This window comes from Etheostoma cragini, chromosome 17 (genome assembly GCF_013103735.1).
Source record: "Etheostoma cragini isolate CJK2018 chromosome 17, CSU_Ecrag_1.0, whole genome shotgun sequence".
Lineage (NCBI taxonomy): Eukaryota > Metazoa > Chordata > Actinopteri > Perciformes > Percidae > Etheostoma > Etheostoma cragini.
The window spans coordinates 4,155,767-4,178,181 of record NC_048423.1 but is presented as its reverse complement, the minus strand read 5'-3'; the positions used below and the strand labels follow the sequence as shown (position 1 = coordinate 4,178,181).

The 22,415-nt window shown below is 42.1% G+C and overlaps 1 protein-coding gene and 1 long non-coding RNA gene across 2 annotated transcripts in view; one reads left to right on the top strand and one right to left on the bottom strand.

Annotated features, from left to right (window-relative positions):
• The window catches only part of meis1b (Meis homeobox 1 b), a 36,915-nt gene extending 19,450 nt beyond the window's left edge, over window positions 1-17,465 (bottom strand). The window contains exons 1-7 of the mRNA XM_034897799.1: window positions 16,764-17,465; window positions 14,716-14,936; window positions 13,462-13,603; window positions 13,091-13,141; window positions 12,476-12,526; window positions 11,025-11,171; window positions 1,672-1,783 (exon numbers count right to left, since the gene is read on the bottom strand). Of these exons, the coding sequence (XP_034753690.1) occupies window positions 1,672-1,783; window positions 11,025-11,171; window positions 12,476-12,526; window positions 13,091-13,141; window positions 13,462-13,603; window positions 14,716-14,936; window positions 16,764-16,775 (736 nt within the window). The 5' untranslated portion in view covers window positions 16,776-17,465. The remainder of the gene's footprint in view (window positions 1-1,671; window positions 1,784-11,024; window positions 11,172-12,475; window positions 12,527-13,090; window positions 13,142-13,461; window positions 13,604-14,715; window positions 14,937-16,763) is intronic.
• An 81-nt stretch (window positions 17,466-17,546) lies between these two features.
• LOC117960134 lies at window positions 17,547-21,655 on the top strand. The gene is made up of 2 exons (XR_004660075.1): window positions 17,547-17,817; window positions 19,453-21,655. It is a non-coding gene; the product is annotated as an uncharacterized LOC117960134 (long non-coding RNA).
• The last annotated feature ends 760 nt before the right edge of the window (window positions 21,656-22,415 follow it).

The window sequence follows — 22,415 nt, the reverse complement described above, 5'->3', positions numbered from 1 at the left end:
GGCAGACCAACATAAGGAATGGGCCTATAATTGGAAAGATGTAAAAAATGAAGTGTCAGTTTGGTCAATAACGGGCAAAGGTCACAGAAGCAGGGACCCAAACTCGGCAAAGAGCGCTCTCATTAGAGCAACCAATCAGATCTTGCCTGGCTGCCCCAGACCATTAGTCATCAGAGGTAGAGGCGTGCACATACACACACACAAATATTGTTTGTCTACCCCTTTTTCAGTGTAATTTCACTCTTTTTTATCAGTCTGTTCTCCTCTTCCAAATTATCTGTCTTTTATTTTTATCTCCACTCATGTCTCACCTCTCAACCCCTTGAGCATTGACAGTATGTGTGAAAGAGAGAGAGAATGTGTGTGAAAGACATAGAAAGAGAGAGGATGAGACAGAGTGTGAGACGAACAGAGAGACAAAGAGAGACAAGAGAGTGTGTGTTTACTATATAAATGGCCGCTCATTGGAGTGGAAGGCATGGCGGCGCTCTCTGCTCCCACCCAGGCTCTGCCTTCTGGCACTGGCAACCCTACATACTGCTCGCCTTGACATCGCCTTTAATAATATATGAAGTTGCTTTTTTGCCTACAGTTTGTTTGCAACCCCCCAACACCACCGCCAACCCATCATTCCACTGCTGCCTCTTACTCTCTCACAGACACACAGAGACACACACACACACACACACACACACACACACACACACACACACACACACACACACACACACACACACACACACACACACACTTTGTTAGAATGCATACACATCCAGCCTCAGCAGAATTATCTGGTCCAGGAGTGTAGAAAAATTAGTCCCTTTGAGGCTAAATATAATACTGATGAAAAATCAAGTAAATCATTATTTAATAACAGGAAAGTTTTACATGTTTAGTTAAAAATTGTTACCTATAGAATTTTAGTATATGTTAAAGTGCATAGACTGTCAAAGTTGCAAGCAATGGTGACAAGCTTCAAAGCCCTTGCTTCTTAAAAAGAGATATGCTAACTCATTAATGTCAAAAAGGTGTCTCTCTTTTTAGCTTTCATTTCCTCAAAGAGGGGCATGCACTCCTTTTAACAATACTAAAACAAGAAAATCTTAATCTTAATCTTATGACAAGCGGATCATATGACAACAGAAAAGAGAAAAAGAGCAGAAAGAGCCACCTGCTTCAGAAAGAGAGTTTATAGAGAGAGTTCTGCAACTTATGTAGTCACACAGTACATACAATATGAACTGTGTAGTCTGGGAATTAATATAAGCAGGAGCACACAAATGGATCACATACACATGCAATCTGATGTAAAGCAGACTGCATGCTAAATGAGTGTAGAATGACAGGAAGATAGAAGCCGCTCTCTAGACTTGGGTACAAGCCATCCACCACACCATGTCTACTCTGCCAATGTGTCCCTGAGCAAGACAACGAATGCCTCCCATGTCCAAAAGTGATCTGACCATGACCTCTGACCTCTCTGTGAGTTACTTGTAGCAACTGTTGCAAAAACGTAATCCCTCTTCAAACATCCTGAATGAGCAGAAAAGTTTTTCTATCATGATTATATATGATATAATGTAGCAGATGAAATACACTCAGCACCTTAAGCACCTCCCCTTCTGCTCCACCTGATTAATAACAAAAAGATGGAGACTTCGAAAGTCTTACCCTGTTCGCTGCTGTTGTCGCCACTGTGCGATGTGTGTCCGCCGCTGGACGGTCCTGGCGTTCCTCCAGAGCGTGTGGATGCCGTGTCATCATGATCCCTGTTCCAGGACGTCTGTCATATATAGATAGATAGAGAGAGAGAGAGAGAGAGAGAGAGAGAGAGAGAGAGAGAGAGAGAGAGAGAACGAGAGGATAATTAATCTAACATCAGTTTATCAGTGTTTTTCTTCCATTATTAGTCTATTTCGTGTAATCAGAATGGTTCTTTACAGTATGTAAAAGAAAGTCCCCACACATACTCAAAAACTCACACTCCAAACTAAATTCATCATATGCCAACTCTCAGCCCAGTCAAGCAGTGTGTCTGAGCCCCCGCAACCCTCTTATGGAATGAGGATTATAGGGCCTCGATGAAGAGAAAGGCCCAGACGAATAGCGAGCGAACATGTTGTATTAGTTCCCAGCTTTCTGAGGCATGCAATCCATGGCTGCCTCCATTTGGCTCAAACCACTAGCAGATGAAAATACAAAACAGCTACAACCTAAGATAGGCCGCAGCGAACGCCAGGGAGTGATGTCATCCAAGCAGACCAGAGAAAGAGGCAGAGAGAGAGAGAGAGGTAAATAACTCAAAGTATTGCTACATAAGTATGAATCCTCTGTTTTGTCCAAAAATGTAACACAAAATGGATGACCAATCCCACTAATGTAAAATAAAATGTAATTTGGGAAGGCAGAGTCAAGACAGAGACGTGGCCAAATTAGATGACGTTTTCCCACAATCTTTTATAAAAAAAATTTTTACCAAAATATTGCATGACCAACCAAACTGAAGCTGAGATAAAACTTTATATAGACAAATAGGAAGATTGAGGCATTACCACGTACTGGAAGTTCATTCTTTTGTCTACGAGAAAGTTTAAGAAAAATAACAGATGAAGACAAGCAGCTGACTAGACAAAAAACACCCGGGAGGCCTGGGTTTATATATAGTAGAGTGTGTGCGTATGTGTGTGTGTGTGTGTGTGTGTGTGTGTGTGTGTGTGTGTGTGTAAGGGTAAAGGACAGTCGTAGGCCAGATGAGTGTCAGCTGCACACCAGCAGCAGGGGAACAAATGGTTCAGACAGAAGGATAAAGGGAAGATACACATACAACATACACACACACACACACACACACACACAACAAATAGGTACAAGCGAACAGGCAAGCGGACATGACATACAAACAAATACAGTCAAGATACAACATATATTAGGTCCCTCCGTACACACACACACACACACTTACAGAAACATAGATATACATAGAGACTGCATTAAACAAACACACAGGCACACACACTCACACTCTGCCCAATACGAAGCTGCTGCATATTATTGAAACTTAACCAGATGTTACCTCTTATCCCTTAGTGCCTCTGAAAAGCAACATTAGCACTGAGGACAGGAAAGAAAAGAGACTTTAAAATAGAAGGAAACGGAATCTAATGCCTTATCACACGCAGTTGGCTTTCACAAGGAAACACGCAACAAACAAAACAGACACACACAAACATTCGAGCCTGCTCTGCCGCCCTCGTGAGCCTATCTTTGCTCTGTCAAATCAAATGAAGCAGATATCAAGGGGCAATGTGGTGTTTGCATCACGCTTCTAGGGCTACGTGACGAAATGAGTGATAGAAACCCAGATGGAGGAAGAGATGAGGGAGAAGAGACAAACACACTGGGGAACAACTGGTTTCAATTGGGATACTACAAGCAGCGTTGAGTCTGCGAGGAGGATTTGGAGGCAAGTTTAGAATCATGAAAAAGAAGCAGACATTTAGCCACGACAAAGGGTTTGTTTTAAACTAAATGTAGAAGGAAAAAAATAACAGAAAAGAATATACAAGTCAGCAAATTCAACACTTTTGGGGTCTATTAGAGCCCGTTTGATGTTCCTGGGCTATGAAATTCTAATCCAGTGCTTACATGGACGATATAATCGTTGTTTTCCAAATTAGGCTTTGAGGCTTTGCAATAAAGAGGAAAGTCACTGTACAAACACATGACTAGGATGGTGATTGGGTAGATAAACAGTGATTTTAACGGGGATAAGACACCAAAAGGGGCTTTTCTCCCACTTCTTACAAATTTTTTGCTGACCGTAGAATGCTGAAAAATGAAACACTAGTGCATGACCGAGTAACTCCAGAGAACATTAGAAGTGAGGTAATCCAGACCACATGCTCAGCACCCAAACAGTTAACTCCAGCTTCTGCCAGCTCCTCCACAAGTGCAGCTTTTAAAAATGAGCAGGTCTTGTTTATTCAGAGCTCTGTGAAAAAGAAAAAAAAGCACAGTACCCCCGGGGATGTCGAACGGCAAGTATTAAAAAACCCAAGAGAATCAGCACGCAAAAAGAACATGCTTTTTCATTTCTTTTTGTTTTAATTCTGTAACAAATTCCACTTGAAAATATAATTAGAAAGTGGAGGGGGAAATGGCAAACTACTGCATTAGCTGTAATTGAACAAAAGAGCGCTTTGCCTGCTGGGAGGTGCCCGCTGAGGCCCCATGGGAAAGGGGGCGGGGCTGAGACAGGGCCTGGTGGCATCTCCGCGGGGACAGGGACTTTATTTATAATCACAGGCCGCCCTTGGACGGAACAGGCCCGGCACTGATCTAACACTCAATTAATACACACACAGCTGAGATCACATAACGCACACATACCAGTACACACAGGTAGCACAGCATGTGCACACACACAAAAACGCTAAAACACTTTTGTGGTCACTTAGCTTGTACACATGCACACTCACACACACACACACACACACACACACACGCACACACTAACTTACAAATACATTTTATCTACCTTATGCAAACACATCACACCACCGCCATACTCACAGTCCCTGTTTAACCAAGGACACACCTTGACCAGATGACAAACACCAACAAAAAAACACACACCCTGTGCCAACAAGACTGCACACAATGTAGAGGTCCACCTTCAAAATATGGGATATGTAAATCCACAAGATGAACAGATGCATAAACAGAAAGCTTGAGGAAACAGAGAGAAAGAGAGAGCTGTCCCTCTGCACACATAACGACACACTTGATTTAATCTATTTCCCCTTAATGAGCCACCTTGCTCTCTCTCTCTCTTTCTCTCTCTCTCACTCTCTCTTTCTCACTCTTGCCTTCTCCTGTGCGGGATGTAGATTAATTCAATGCTTAATTGTCTTGTAAATTCAATTTTCCACATTCTATTCTGCCTAGCTTTAGCTAAAGTTCTTAAATTTGCCGCGCCAAGCTGAGGGAACCCTGTTTGGAAGCCACGCATACCTTTTTTTCTTTTTCTTTTTTTTTCCTTACCATTTTTCTTCCTTCCACCACCCTAATTCGCCATGAAAAGATTTTCCTTGCTGGAAATTCTTATTCCACTATGATCGGTGAGGCATTCCAATCCAATGCATTCTCATTGTGCCGCGTCTAAGATGCGAGGGGGGCTTCCCTTTCTCGCTGTGCCAGGCCCCATATCATACAAGCGCTCATGCAAGAAATGTTGCCTTGCCAATTCATTTGCAATAATAAAGAAAATGGTTAAGGTTGTTGTGCCCTCCCGTCTTCCCTCACTCTGAAATATCTTTTGTGATGATATGGATATTTACTTTTCGGTCTGTGCCAGCAAACGTGCGGGAATAATGATATGTGCATACTTAGCGGCACAGACATAAATATCCAAATAACCCCACACACACATTCTTCAGTGGTGGTACATCTGAATCAAAGATGACAGTCGGGCTACTCCATCCCCCAGAATGCTTTGGTGCATATGTTCTCTGTGGTTGTTATCTTCAACACAATTTTTGACTTTTGCAGCAGCACTGCTTCCTCAAGTTGAAATCTGCGAGAATGCCATAAGTGTTGCAGCAGCGAGATGGCCAGCAATAACTCCGGACACATTCTCCCACTCAGCTGAATGCTGGTGGGGAAGCTGTTAGTGAAGGGGGCTGAAAGGCCAGCTATTGTAAACTCTTGTTTACTTTGCTTTCTAATGTGACTAGATAAAGCAGGATCTGCCTCTCTGATAACCGGCCAGGCAAGTGCTTGCCTACTACCTCTGCTTTCTCTGCTCTCTCCACCCCTCTCCTCCCCTTAGTGCAATATTAGTGCTTCCAAAATGAAAAGAGGGGCTGATAATGGTATGCGTGGTGCAAAAAAAAAAAAAAGGACTGAAAGAGCGAAAGACCCTCCTCCCTCCCATTCTGTTCTGCACCCCCCCTCTTCTCCCTAACTCTTCACGATAGACAAAGAAAGAAGAAATAACCTTATAATTGCTGAAGGGGGTGAGAGAGAAAACTGGATTTGGTCTCTTGAGTAAGTAAAGTATGCTACATTGAATAGCCGTCAGGTACTATTCAATCGGCCTTTTTAAAACTGGTGGGTTAACCTCATAGAGACAACCAAAGATAATTACATGTTGGAGATAATTACCAGAGCTTTCAAAGTCCATTTAGATGACACTCGCGGAAACTGACAAAGTGATTTTCTTTCTCTGTGGCCTCTTCCACTTCAGCTCTCGCTGTAGACTCCTTGTTTACTCTCTGTGAGCTGAAATCCAAACAAAAACATTAACTCGAGTGCTCTCCCTAGCGTGCTATCTAACCCTAAACAAAGCAGATTTCTTCCATTCAGTTGTGAATGAAAAGGCAGGCGTAATTTCTTAATGATATGTTTTGCTGTGGTTGCTTTTCATTAGCCTAGCCTAGCTTGACTTGCAGCCGCTGCGCTGGGATGTTCTTGGTGGATCCCTTGGAGACGGGCTGTTTGTGACGGTGGCCATTGTCAGAGGCTTGCAGGGGGTTAAGGGGGAGAGGAACTTTCCATTAGCTAAGTACACATGTGTTAAACCAGGTTATTATTTACTTAGCCAAAGAAACCACAGCAGGCCTTGGGGATAGACATGGCAGTCCATCATAAGTAACACAAGACACAAGCCCAGATTTGCAATAAGGGGTTTGTGGCTATCACAAGAGAATTGCTATGACACAGTGCGTCTCCACTAAGCAATAGTTTCCAGCAATACTACATGATTCAAAAACAACTAATAAATCAACTGAAAAAAAAACTCCAGTACATAGTACAAAAAAAGTTGATGTCTAAAAATGTATAAAAGTATATAAGAAGCTCCTCTCTTGTTCTCTCTTGTTCTTTGAAGTCACCCTGGCCTTGATTTGCGTAATCAGAATCACCCCTACTTGCTATTCCACCACAATAATGAAGAGGCTAAGAAACACACAAGTCACGTGGTCGCCTCTTTGTATCACTTGTTGAATCCCTAACAGCCGCCCTGCATTCACTCCCCAATGGAAAAAAGGGGGAGTTCAGGGGAGGGAAGGGAGGAGGGGGGTGTAGAGAAGGGAGGGGGTGAGTGGGGGTCAAACCTCTCCTCTATTCAACTACAAAAGCTGCTATTACCAACAATCACCACGAAGATTCAAAAGTTTGTATTACGATCAGCAGCGTGCCACTGTAGGAGAGAGGGGGAAATGAAAAAGAAAGAGAGAGAGAGAGAGAAAGAGAGACAGGGGGAGAGTGTGTGTGCGCCTGTAAAGTCGGCTGTAACTTGATCCATACTTCAACAAGAAGCGGATAGATTAGCGATAGTGGTGTACTGATTAGGAAAATAGTGGCTGACCCCAGCGGTCAGGGTTTCCATTGAGTTGGGAGGGGAGGGGGCCAGGGGTCACTCTTTGACCGCCAAAGTTACCTAAACCAACACTGCTGGGTCTCACTGACCTGGAAACCATGACTTGTATGGCATAACAGTGCCAATTGTTGGGAAAAGATACCGCGATAGCGCTATCAAGAGTAAATTCTTACACAGTGACCACAACACTAAGCTCGCACAAGCAGGGTTTGTTTAGAGATTGTGTGGGACATGAGAAAAACAGCAACGGTTCCTAAATGTAGATGGTATTTTAGATTGTGGGCAATTACACATTCTTTTTACACGATTTCAATAGCAAAATCAGTGTCACAAAAGCCTCTATAATATAAAAACACCTCTTCACTAATCTGCCTCAACAGGTCAACTGCTGAGAATTCATAATCATTTAAGACTTTCTTACATCCACAAAAAGGCAGGCAGAGAATATTTTTAAGGGAAATCTCAATTATTTCCAGCCCACTTCAGCCTGCATGGCTCAATCAAGTAGAGGAGCTCTTGAGACTTGGAGTGAGTCCTCAGCACTATTAGTAGTGTTCTGCTCTACAGCGGAGAGCCGAGGCCCTCGGAGTTCATTAGCAAATTGCTGTGCCCCTCCCTGTGCTCTCTGCGCAATTAAAGGCAACTGTGCAAATGACGTACAGCGGTGTGGATATACATCCCTGCTACTTAAGACTGAGGTGAACATGTGTGTCAGGCAAATAGGGATGCAATCAGCAGAGCGATTGTTGCCACATTTCCACAACAAGAACTGTGACAGAAGCAGCCCTATTTAGTGTGGACACAAGCCTATCCACATTAAAGGCCTCTGGAAAATTCACTCAGAATAATGGAATTTTCTTTTCTTTTATGTGTATATACAGCTGAATGTATAGGTCTAATGGGGCAGCTGGAAATGTGCTGCTCAAGTGAAGAAATGAGGCAAACGTGGTGGGAAGCTCTCCAGGGAGCGGCGGGGAAAGGGTTAAGAAAGTCCAACTGGTGCTAACCAGTCACTCCACTCACATAGCACCTGAGGGGGGTGCTGCATTTATCAGGCCAGTCTGAACACACACATACACACAGCAGTGTACACACACACAGACACAAACATATGCATACACTTGTAGACACATGCGTTGTTTGTGCACATTTGCACACACACACCTGTACACAGAGACACACACCTACACAGAGAGAGAGAGACACACACACACACACACACACACACACACACACACCTACACAGAGAGACACACACAAACACAGGAGGGTGAGCCCAAACAGGCTGGGCTGCATTCACAAGCCAGCGCAGAGCCTCTCTGACTTTTTCATCTCTCAGCTATGCTCTGCTTTCTTTTGGAAGGGGTGCTCTGAGTCCCTCCATACTTGCCTGCACAGGCAGGCTGACAAAGCAATGTAAGGCCATGTAAAGAATATTCTGAAAATTACTGTCATGACGCAAGGGTGCATAATGCAGCAAGAAAGTCAGCGTTGTTGGATTGTTGAGTTTAATAAATTCAAAGTATTTTTTTTCCTCTGACAATTTTTTTCCTCCTCTGCTACAGTCGCCTCAGTGGAATAAATTGGTTTATGAATAAATGAGCCTGCTTTCTCAGTCTTGTTAACATTGTTCTTTTGTGCAAATTCTCAGCATTTCTTTCCAGTCCACTTCAACTTTATGCCCGAGGGCATATATTAAAAATACATATGGAAAGGGATAATGCACACACAACGCAAATTTGTTAAGGATGTCACTGCCTAACAACCGCAGATAAGATGTCACACAAAAATAGACCACACAAATCAAGATATATATATATATATATATATATATATATATATATATATATATATATATATATATATATATATATATATATTCATCAGCAAGTAAGTTATGGAGTATAGTGCCATTAGATTGACAATATAAGTATTAGGCAGTGAGAGGCATGCACCCTCTGCTTTGTTTGGATATACCCATTTACACACAGCCTGCTGTTGTGGACAGTCTCCATGTTATCCTACTGGAACATCAGTCAATCCCTCAATATTACACATCTGTCAAAAAGTTTCCCCTGCGTTGTAATGCAAACTATCTATGCCTGGAGGTCATCTGTCATATCTGCGTAAACAAAAGCTTTTGAGTTTTGCCCTGAATTGGATATATGTAGGGACCATCATTATATTAAAATAGGCCATGTCTTCATTTTACAGTCAATTAAAGATCTGCATCAGTGCCTCAAGCACAACATCATTTTCTTCATATACCTAGAAACCCAAGGGTTTTAAAAGACTCTATTTCCATATCTATATAACATAAGGCTCCTGACCTATCAATTAAAAAAACTTTGAAAACTGAATCCCGAGAAAATACAACATCCCTTCAAAGAGACACTTAAATGCACAAGTGGCGACTGTGTTATTTAATTCTGTTGCTGGATTAAATGAAGTATAATCTTCTGGGTGATCTTTCTCATTTCCATAATCAGACATAAGGGCCTGGGATCGCATGCGCGGCGGGGTGGGGGGCTTCCCAGTCCGCTCATAGTCCCACCATTCAGCCCATAAAACCGATGGCTGCCTCTCTACTCAGGCCAGCCACTCGACCATATGGAAGTCCGTGGATTTAAATTATTAAGCCTAATCGCTTCATTACTTTTAATGTCGGACAAACCAACTAATACCTTTAATTTGGCCACTTGATTTATTGTCCCTTCATCGGTATCCATATACTACATTGTTGCTACTCTCCTAAGCCATTCCTTGAAACTCTTGGGTAGTTTGACTTATTAAAACATGGTCTCATAGTCTACAGCCCTGTCTCCTACAAATATGACTGGAGCTATTAATGGCCGAAAATCCACATTTGCATAATTCTAATCATCGGTTGCTGTTATCATTATTTAACGGCAGTGTATGGACCATTAGGGTCATTGCCTGCGCGCACACTACAATGTCCCCGGAGTACCAACACTCAGTGGAGCACATAATGAAGGCTGTGGTTATCTCTGATATCGTCACAAAAGAAAACACTCCCTAATCTACCATTAATACGCTTCTGCTATTGCTTTTCAAAAACAAACCTTCTTATTGGTACTGGATCTGTGCGCCCTGAGCAAAATAAAGGAGCAAGAGAAGAAGGGTCTCGATAAGCAATGTGCACTCATGTCTAAGGAAAAATACTGACAAGACGCGTAATGAACCGTGAACTCCACAGTGGAGGAACCAAGGCACCTCAACCACAGTGTGCAGCCCATCCTACTGTTGCTCTCCTGGACTAGACAACAGAGAGGAGCTGATAACGTTTCGCTTTGGTTCAAAAAGACACAGAGAGGAAAGAAAAATGGAGAGAGACACTAAATTAAAATCGACATGAAACAGGTCAAGTTTATGGCGATGCTTTTTCGAGCTAATCTTCCCAGGTCGGTTCCGGGTTCAAGTCTTAATGGGCCAATAATAGCAACATTATTCAGAATTTTTTTCATTCCGATGGATGGAATGTAAAACGGCCTTAATCATATGCAAATAACAGCGCAGCGGAGTAGTGACCCAGAATAGCTGAATAGCCAGCAGGGAGAACACACACACACACACACAAACACACACACACACACACACAGAGGGAAAGAGAGAGATAGGCTACCTGATCAAGGGCCACCGATGATCTTGTGATTTCCTCGCTGTCAGATTTGGACCCGCCCTCTCTGTCGTCTATGACCAAGTCGATGGGCATTTTGCCTTTCAAGCAGCTGATGTACCGGTGACAGAAATTATCACACAGCTCGTGAACCTTCAGAGAGAGAGAGAGGAGGCAGAGGCGTCACACACTCACCCAAAAGGGACATCATCATATACAACCGACATGTGCAACCACAACACAGCCCCAACTCTCTCTCACACACACACACACACACACACACACACACACACACACAAAAACACACACACACACACACGACAGCCTTTGACATGCAAAAGAGATTTTAGGCAATTTGGCAAACCCAAAGATCACAGCACAGTTGTTGCATCTAAAATATTTTAACATTTTCAGAGTTAACATGAAGCATGAACTGAGTGATCGCTGAGACTATATTACCGTTTTGGCACTGTAATAAATAATTAGACTAAATATGGTCATAAACACGTTTTTTTTTCTCCAAAAGGTTTTATTTTTGAATCTAAAATTCTAAAGGCTAAGGTGGGTCCAGTTCCCCTGCCGTGCCGTGGCAGTGCGCTCCATCAGGACTGGGATAGTAATTTTATTTTTTCTCCTCTCAAAATAGAGATATCCTTGAAAATTGACAGTGACATGAGGGCTCAGGGGCTACAACGCACTCAACACCCGTGTTAAATTCATCATCGGTGCCCCGGGTAGTGGCCATTAGAGGAGGTTGACCCGCTTGAATGACATTTAAGGTAAACTGTTTAATTTCGTCGACTTATTACATTATCGCTGCCAATGCGGAGCATCTTATCGCCAGAGAAGCAAAATGTCAGATGGTCAGAGTAATACAGATAACTGCAAACCAACTCTCAGCTTATCTCAACTCAACTTGATTTACATATAAATGTTATTTATAGTTGCACAGTACAACCTCTTTTTTACAGCATAATCTGAGAAGGGCAGTGCATGGACAGCAACTTTTAAAGACTAAAACTTTTAAAAGCTTTGATAATATGCCATAATGTTACAGTTTGGGTTAAAGTTAACTGTGCATGCCGCTGTAGTCCATCTGATACGGACACAAATCAGAGTTTTACAGCCACTACTCCCTCTATTCACAGATGGCTGCTGGGGCCTTTTGCCCTCCACAAATAATCATTTCTAAAAAATCCACAAAGTTCGCCTATATATGTTTCACCTTGCAAGCAATTTCTGCCAGCATTAAACTTCATTAAAACATGCGGGGAGATTTGGCCACAGAGATATCCGTTGCAGTTGTAACAGCTTGCGTCGTGATTAAACGCGGAAGAGAACTGGCCCCTTGATTGATTTTGACGCTAATTATAACCGACTAGCAAAAATACATTTTTGCAAATGCAACCCATAGGTCTGAAGTGGCACACCGGACAGAAATGACGAGAGAATATTACCTTCTCCAGCTCCAGAAGATGAAATCGTAAAACTTGAATGGCTTGAATCATCTGCAAAATTAAAATAACAATGAAAAATGTGTTGCTCACATTTCTTGGTATTAAACAGACACGGTTTTTCTCAATACAAGTTACCACAGACGAGGAAAATATTCATATGAATGGATTTTATGTGGAACTGATATTAAACTTAGACGTTATTGCAATATGGAGAGCAGGCGTACAGTACATGCTGGTGCTGCAATAAGCCTCAGAGTCAGAGGTCTATTAGCCACCAACTAGTCGTGAGGAAAACGTAACTGTCACATCACATTCAAAGTACCAAACTGTACAAAGTGAAAAGCATGAATAGCATAACTTTCCAGGCAGAGTTCAAAGGTTTGTGTCAGCTGTAACAGCGGTCCTTCATCTACAGATACAACCGGGGGGCATCATGATATCAAACAGCCCAGAGAGAGGAACATCACTTCCAATCCTGTTTTGACTTTTCAGAACCGCATTGACACATGCAACCCGTCAATAAACTTGCAAATAACAGCTGGCACGTGTAAAAAAATACTCTGGGAAAATATAGAAAATGTAATCTGTCACATTCAAAAATATAATGTATCTTACCAGATTATCCAATTCTGGATTTGATGAAAATAAAGGCTTTTCTGCCCGGATCTAAAAGCAAAGACATTTTCACAAAATATATTAATATATGATACAGTTATACATATTGTATAACATATACAAATGTATAACATGTAGCATGCAAGTGCACGTAATGGTTTAGCCTATTAATTCCTACTTTACGCACAGCAAACACTATAAACTTGAAAAAAATTGAAGTCACTTTTCCTAATTAGTAAATGCCATTTTATTTTCATGTCATTGCAGGCTTAACTTTACGCACAAAAGCAAGGGTTGCACACTTAATGCGTGCATGTGAGAGCTCAACCAGCCCGAGCAGGGAAATAAAAAAAAAGTCAAACTTTCCTGACCTGTTTTGCAAACACTGCTATGTCTTCATTGAAAGATTCCGATGAACAGACGTCTCCTCCCGCCACCCCAGGCTCTCTGGGGGTGCAAGTCGCTAATTCACATTTCTCAAAAATCAGTGCAAGCAAGGGGAACAGGGGGTGCCTGGGAACACACATAATAGCAAATGTCACTAGAGAGAACAGCGCCGGGGTCAAGACTACTCCAGGCTAGATTTAGCCAGCCATGCTGCTCTTCAACAACTCGCCCATGGGGACTGCTGCTGCAGCCCATGCTATTATATTATGCAGAGGCTCGGAGAAAGGCTGCAAACAGCGGGCAGACTTCTGTGATTAAATCTAGGCGCGCCTAATAGCATAAAAGCTTTAGAGTCAGTCAAACAATTTCTTGCACAGGTCTCCGTTTGGATCCAGGCGTGTGCGTGTGCGTGTGCGTGTGCGTGTGTTTGGCGAGAGCCTAAGAAGCTGTAGGCGACTAGATGTGCGCGAGTATTTATTCTTTAGGTCATCAGAGTAAATATGTGCAGAGTAGTAATGTGCTGAAAGTTAGGTCCGTATGGCGTAAGATGGAAAAACTGTTACTGGCATGTTTAGCCACCATGAACACATCATGCTTAGGTTTTTAATTAACTCCTGTAAATTAATAAATGACATGCATATGTGGGACTTCCTTTAAACACGATATATTTTTAATTTCCTGAAGCCTGGCACATTAGACACAATTAATTAAAATGGTTAAAAGAGAGATGTAATTATTTTGCCCACGATGAACGATAAAACATTTGAAAGAAATTAAGCAAGTTAAACAAAAAAAAATAGACAAGAAGATCTAATTAAAGTGGACTTTTTCGCATAATTATTCTTGAGAGTCAAAATATATTTTCCACTAAACCAAATAGCCGAACATTTGTGAGAGTACTAAGCTATATTTATTTTTCTAATATTTGTGCAATTGTTTACCAGCAGAAAGGTGTGCTAAACATGACTGACTTCAAAAATAATAATAATAATTCCGAACTGTGCAACAATAAAAGAACAAAAGGGCTGCAGCCACTCTCTTTCCCAGCGCCTCTGCAGCAGTTTGGGCTCCGGTGTTTTGCTGAAACACTTCCCCGAGACACACGGCCGTCCCGGGCATGGAGTCTCTGTTCTTCTTGCTACGGGACTGATTTTACACCCTCTAGCCCACTCTGACTGCCCCCTCCAGGCCTGGATGCAGAGAGTAAGTTTCCCCGTGGACCGGAGGCTTGCACCTACCCGTATATAGCGTCTTTATCTCTCTTGAGAGCGTCGTTAACAGAGGAGCCCATACTGGGAGGCATGGTGTTGGTGTGGGCGGTGTGCGGATACTGGTGGGAGTGCAGCTGGGGCCCGTGGTTGAGGTGCACCGCCTGCATGGACCGGGCGCCGTGCGGGTCTCCGTACATGGTGGTCGGGATGCCCACCCCGTCCATCCCGTAGTGGGGCAAGTCTTCGTACTGCACACAACAAACAAGCGGCTACACAGTGAATATTCATATACAAGAATAAACTCTGGTTATAACTTTGCTATAGAACCACAAGTCAGGAAAATATTATAGAAGTTGTTTAAAGTATTAGAAGTGAGACAAAAAGTCTTGTTTTCTTCTATATCAAAAAAGGAACATAAAAAAAATCTGCCAACAGGGCGAAATAGTTTCATTAATTTCTAAAACAAGTCGACATGTTTCAGCAGTTTTCTTAATTCAAAGGGATTTCCTGACACCAGTGATCTGAGCTGCCTTTTTCTGCTTTCTTTCATGATACTGACACTCTTCACATATGCAAAACAAGGGAAATAAATTCCCCTCGGTCCCTTTATGTAGTACTGTGTGTTTTCAGGAATGGTTTTAAAGACTGAAATCTACGTGACTTGTTAAGCAGGATACTGTTCACAGTAAACGGACTAGTTTATTCTGAAGTGAAAAATACTTTTGTTTTCAACTTATTCGCAGTGACCCTTGTAGCTTGGTATGAATTATTCAATATGTTCAAAAAGTACTGGGGATACAAGTAACACTAGAGCTACATGTCTCAGTTATTATTATTATTATTATTATTATTATTATTATTATTATTATGATGATTTATATTATTATTATTAACCAGGCACTATACGTTTTAACTTCACGTCTGGTTTCCTGTGTTTTTAGTGTGCACAACAATTGTCTTAAACTTGAGAATTGCAGTGTTTTCTGATTTTAAAGGCTCATAATTGTGCAGCATGTGATAAGCCACCAAGCCCACTGTGATTAGTGCATGCCACAAACAAAAGTAAACGCATGTTGCGATTTTCAGATGATGTCCTCAGACTGGAACTGAGAAATTCAAACTTTTTCACGTGTCAGTTTCGAGTTAAATAATGTCGTCTCGCCTCTACACTGCTGTTTTGGTAGTTGTTAAACAGCCTGGCGGTGTGCTTGAACGCAGAAATGTTGATTTAGGTATGCTAAAGCCTAAGAAAAGCTTTGCTCGAGGTTTGCTTCTTTAACAGATTAAATGGAAGCTTGAATTATTGATAGGGTTCTCTAGAAGTGACAAACAAGTGCCGGGAAAAGAGTAAAAAGAATTTTCACTTAAAGCTGAGCACTTCGACCCTAAAGGCAAAGAGGTGCAAACCCCAGCGTGGTGCAGCTCCAGTGCCAAACTAAAGCAGCTAAATGTGTCCAGTGTGCCACCAACATCTCTGCTTTTCCACTGTTTACCATCCGTGTGAAGATCCCCGCCGCTGTTCTGAAGCTGGAGTGTATGAATCAAAGCGTTTGTCATCACCTCATTGCCAACAAAAAAACTGCCTCACTGGCATTATGCTAATTATGCATGCTATAGTACATTTTGCTGTGTAAAGTCGAGTGATGAAGCAGAACTGACGGTGAAATAAAGATTTTGGTTTTGTTCAAAAATGCTCCACTCAATGTGAAATCTTTACGGAATAGTCTGAGGAGAAATGTAGAGATTTGTTTTGCCTCTATGCCCTCCCCCATTTTGCTTCCAGTAACTACCCTGTCATAACTAATCTAAAAAACATAGCCGATGTAAGATATGATCACGCTTCCAATGTCCCTCAGTGGTCCGGTTTGTGGTGCAAAAGAAATGGGACGCGCGTAATACCGTGCCAAAAGACGCCAAAAAATGAAAATGTCTCCATGTGTCAGGAGACGACAGAAACTTTTGCCGCGAGTATGAGTCCGTGCGCGAATGTGTGTCATTAAGCTACGTTACAGTGCAGGATTGCATTCAAGCACAGCAGACTTAGAGAAACTTTTTAGTGGGATTGCCCTACGTACCCGTTGCGCCATAACCCTCCTGACTCCCTGGTCGTCCTTTCAGTTTAGATAAATCCCCTCTGAGGCCAGGGTGGAGACGAAATGAAGAAAGAAAATCCAAATAAATGGGAAGATGTTTCAGTCAAAATCCCGTATGCCTCTTTTTTCCACGGAACGGTGAAGCCAGCCCCCGCTTTCTGCGCAAGTTTAGCCCAGGCGCGGCGAATAGGTCCTCGGCTATCCTCGGGGCAGCGGCGCCACGTTCCTTTTCCAAAACCAGGATGAAAATAAAACAGCCCCTCAAACAAAACTGGTGACTCTCATGCCTTTTTGCCACTCCGCCTGTCAGTCAAAACGCGAGGGCTTGTCAAAAGTACCGGATGAATGATGGTCCGACGCGCGTCTCCAAGGGATCGGCACCACCTAAATGTTAATGGTCACAATCACAGTTAAAAAATGAAGCAGCTCTCCTCTCGCTTTCTTTGATCACTCTCGGCTCCCGGCTTGATTTTCTCATGCAAAAGCTTCTAGAGGAGATCAAGAAGAGGTGGGGTGATAATTCTGGCTTAGGCTTTCTTAAAGGAGCCACGATCGATGCTGTGCGTGTGTGCGTTTATATGTGTGTATGTGTCTGAATGTGTGCAAGTGCGTGTGTATGCGTGAGCCGCCTGCCAGTTTGTGTACAATGGATGTGTGTGTTGAGCTGAGGAGGAGCGGAGGATCTGGACCAGACTGCTGAAACCCGGAAGTAGTGGTGGCCATAACAGGTCGCGTCTTACACAACGCACCGGGCTGCAGCAAGTCGTGCGGAGAGGAGGGGGGGTGGGAGGACCCTGCGAGACCAGCCAGCCGCACCGCGAGCTGCAACAACACGGGGATAAACACCGAATATCCAACTAGGACTCCAGCTTCATGTCTCCTTCTCATAAAATGACTTTGATCTTCAGTCTGGGCCGTTTGTAAATACCGAAAGGCCTGTATTTCGGGATTGACACGTCCAGTATCCAGTTCTCTGCTAACACTTTATTTACGGCGAATTGCACAAGCTCTCAACTCTGATGTGAGATATTGTCAGGTATGTTATCAAGTGCTTATATCATCTAAATTGTAGACCAAAGTTGGACTAGTTATAACTCTGTAATCATTCCTATCATAAACAAACAATAAGCTTAAACTATTATTCTAATAAAACCATTATTCTAATTCTAATAGTTTCATTAAGAATGAGGACATACGTCAGGTGAAGCTTCTGGTAGGCTGTCACCATTCTGTCTGCATGTTATCCACAGTGCAGGCTGGAGCCAAACATCCAGTCTGGCAGGTTCTGACGTCCTGTAGCTCACAATTAACTTCTGTAGCCTACAGGCGGTTTGCTTGCACGTTTGCATGCATGTACACACAATTTGACAATGGGAATGCAAAGGCTATGAAATGTTGGTTCAGTGTCAACTCCAGATAAAAAGAACAATAAATACAACTGTCTTTTACGATAACGGTTTATATTGAATTTGAATAATTAATTGTTTTATGTGCAAATCAGATTAAATACTCCCCATCTGGACACTGACTCTTCATGCTGGATTCTGAAAAGAAAAAGTCATTAAAACGTTACAGAAGCTCTGCAAAGCATCTTTTAGATTCAAATAAGTTCACATGTCATCCGTCCCTCTCCCCCACAGTAGCGCTGAATGGGTCGCTCCAGTCTGCCCGGGCTGTCCAATGGCAGAGAGGCTCAGGGATGGGAGCCCCCTATTGGCTCCCCACATGATCGATCCGGAGCGGATTGATCGGTTTTAGGCCACATTTGCGAGGAGGTGCAAACTAAACATCGTCCGCGAACAGAAAACACACACACTGTTTTTTGTCAAATTCCACAGGCTTTAAACTCACAAAAATACACATTATATACATGTAGACCAATATACTGTATATCTTTTCTCTCTCTCTCTCTCTCTCTCTCTCTCTCTCTCGCTCACACACGCACACACACCTTCACTTTACCTCCATTCCAAAAGCACTCACACTCTGACTTAACTTCTCAAAACCAAACAGACTCAACACTCGAATTGTCAAGTTTCTTCTCTCACAGAAGTTATTATTTCAACGTGTGTCTCTTTGTAATGAATCGTTCACTTGAGTTTCACGGTTTGCAGTGCAGAGGTTGTAAAAGTGTGGTCAAATATTGATGAGCTTTAATTCATGGAGAGGAAACTTAGAATTTTGAGTAGCCTAATTTCAAGAAAAGGAATTATATCATTGAGTAATGTGTGAATGTAAATTAACAAAATAGTTTGAATTTACTACGTGAGCTCGTTATATTTCATTCCTCACTGGGATATAAAAGGGCTACAAATCTGAGTCTATCAATGTTTTTTTTATTAAGAAAAGCAGCCTCAAAGCTGCATTAAATATTAACGATATATTTCATGGCATATGAACTCATATAAAAACGGGACAAGTTCCCTGGACAGGGTGAGTTTTAGGGTAAGACGCTAAAGGATTTCCAGAAATTCCAGTTTTGTGTATTCTTGTGGTTGTTTTCCACATGATGATCCCGACTACAGGTCTACCCAACTTTTCATTTATTTCTCAGCCCATCGCACGTAAACGGAGAGTGTTTAAAAGAGCCGCATTATCTCCTGATTATGCTCATAATGTGTTGTTGGTCGGTGACAGCCTGTTTGAAGATTTTTTTTGTGTGTGTGTGCAGCTCGTCCAGTCATCGATCATCTGCCCCCGGTGCCAGAAATGGTGTCATAACATGATAATGCGGCTTCACACATTCGGCGGTGATTCCTGCGGTAAAACCCGAGCGGTGGGATCAGATGGGACGAATGTACAGGCATGAAATGACTATCAAAGCCTCCTGCAGACCGGCCGGCGAGGCTCCGGGGCGCGGACACCAGCGAAGCACGAAGCCGCGCACGAGCCATGGACTTTAACGCACAGAGATACCGGACCAAATAATAAACTGGGTTGACTTGTAGGACTCGTCGAGTTACTTAATTCAATTATTTATTGGTGAGTAGAAGTTCTCATTTTATTATTTTTATGCGTAGGCCTATTTAATTAAACATCTTATTATTGTCATTGATATTTTCTTGATGGGAAGTTATTTTTAATTAAACAATAAGCTGGTGTTTAAAACCACTTTCAGCTAAATTTGTGCATTTAGTGAAACGTAAACAGGATTATAGCCTTGCTCACTACACCACAAGGCACACTAAATGTTAAGAGGGTTATACAGAAAAAGCATAATTAACATGAAAGGAGACCCCATCAGCGCCGGACCACTGTAAAATAACTACAATGGCATTATAAAGCAATTAAGCTACGTCAATTAGCGTCTATAAAAGCAAACTGGAGCTCCACTTTCTCTCCTGGACTTGCTCTTTCGTGAGGGTCAGCGCATTTTGGCATCCTGAAAGAGCGGGGAGTGGGGGGGGGGTGGGTGGTGGAGGGGGCAAATACCGTCATTTGTTTTTAATCCGCTTTGCGATGACGGTAATGCTTTGAGTCGTTTCAATAAAATCAGCAGGTATTACTTTCAAACGGCAGAATGTAAATTGACAGCATGTCTGACTGGCGAAACAAATGGATGCGTTATTCCACGGCCTGTGCGCCGTGACTTGTGCAGTTTGGAGACAAAGACGAGCTGCAGCCTTTCTGTTAGTTTATCAAAACACACGCAACATGCAAAACGTCTAAGACCTGTATCCCTCTACTGTTACATAGTACTATTTAAGTCATCAACAGCTATTCTGGGTCACAGCGTTGTAACAGATAATGCAAATTTGAAAATGTATTTTAATGAGTGCACTTTGACTAAAAAAACTACATTTTTTTAAAGAGATAAAAACAAGATCTCCAGGTCAGAGAGCAACTGTCCGGGCCTTTGTGGTTGCCTGTCTGTGGAGCCACTGGCAGCCTGAGGTTTCAAACTGAGGTCAAACGTTTTGCAGCTCTGCGCGCAAACGTGTTGGGATCTGCAAAGGCCACCGAGCCTCTCTGCTTTGTGTCACCGCTGCAACACACAGGCACACAGATAGACTTGCTGCAAAGTTTTCACAGCTCATCTAATTATGTGAAACTACTAGTATATTATCGCCTGTCACAATATCCAGCCGGATTCATGAAGGGTGCATTTAGGCGCTGTGAGCTCAGTTGAGGAAAAGGCGAGGAAAATGGTTTCTCTTGCCTCGAAGATTTATTTTAAAAGTTTAGTGTAGAACCCAGTGTCACATGTTAAAGGCAGTATTATAGTCTGATTCTCCACCGTCGGTTACCAACTGTTGTAACGTTTAGCAAAGGGTGACATTATTTTTCAATACAGGTTGTCTCTGTAACAGATAGTTATAAAGGACAGTGAGGTGTTTGCCAAAGTTTGAAGATTAAAAATAAATAAATAATGGCACTAATATTACGAGAGTTCAATCACGTGGCACCGAAAACATCCTGGCCAATAGGCTGCTATGGCTCGTTTTTAATGGTGTAAAAGCCTTGCTTTGGTAATAATTGGAAATAACATGATGTTTTACAATATTCATTTTAAACCATGACATCCGTTCCACTGTGTACCAGGGGCTACTCTTTCCTCTGGGAGTTCTCACTTCTGTTTCATGCTGCAGTTTGGGCCCCATGTTAATCTGAGCTGCACTCGTCTCTCACACACATTAATGCTTAATCATTTGCGCCTTCTACCGGACCTGTTGGAAATTACATGAGATGCAGAAAGGCAGAGGCAGAATCTTGCTCAGATAATTAAGATAAAAAGTAACCCTGCCAAACAAATCGACCGTTACACTTTTGGTGTACTTCTGTTGCATTGGCAGCATTTTGATCTTTTCCAGCATGCTGCACTAAATACTAAATATTATGTTTGAATCTCTAAAGAAATGGCTTATTTCTTGTGATCTTTGTTCATTTAAATAATTGAACATGCTAATAAAACATAGAAAAGTGCTGATTGTCTTTTGGTGTGTTGCCTTTTATTGCATATGTCTGTTTTTTGAGTTTGTTTTATCTTAAGTTAGATGTGAAACTGTTGATAAGAAGAGATCCATCAATTTCTATTGCTGCAGTCACTCTGAACGTAACAGAAGTAATATTTGATCTAAATATGATCTTATGAGCTTTTCTTGAGCTCTAAACAGATATAATTTTCAACTAAAGTCAGAAGTTATGAATCAAAACTCGGTAGCATTAAGGATTCAACCCTTAGATTAAGTTTGGTGCACAAATTAAACTGCACTCAGGTGCTTTAAAAAAAACAACATCTCCTTTCTAGATGACACAATGTGTAAAACTATAACTGGTATCTGTATTTCAAATATAAAAACAGTAGTTTAAAGTTTCATCTAAAAGAGAACTGCTTTCTTACTGAACACTTCATGCGTAGGTGTACCACTAAAGTGGACATATAGATTCATGATAAAGAACCGCAAACTACTGAACCTAAACAGATACAAGAGCTTTTGGATGTGACAGCCACACTGACATTTCTAAATCACACCTATAGATACATGTGTGATGAACAGCTGCTTTCCCATATGGTGAGAACGCTGTGAAATCAGAAGCACACATATATATGTATGTATGTATATGTGTGTATGCATATATAGAGAAAGAGAGAGAGAGAGAGAGAGAGAGAGAGAGAGAGAGAGAGAGAGAGAG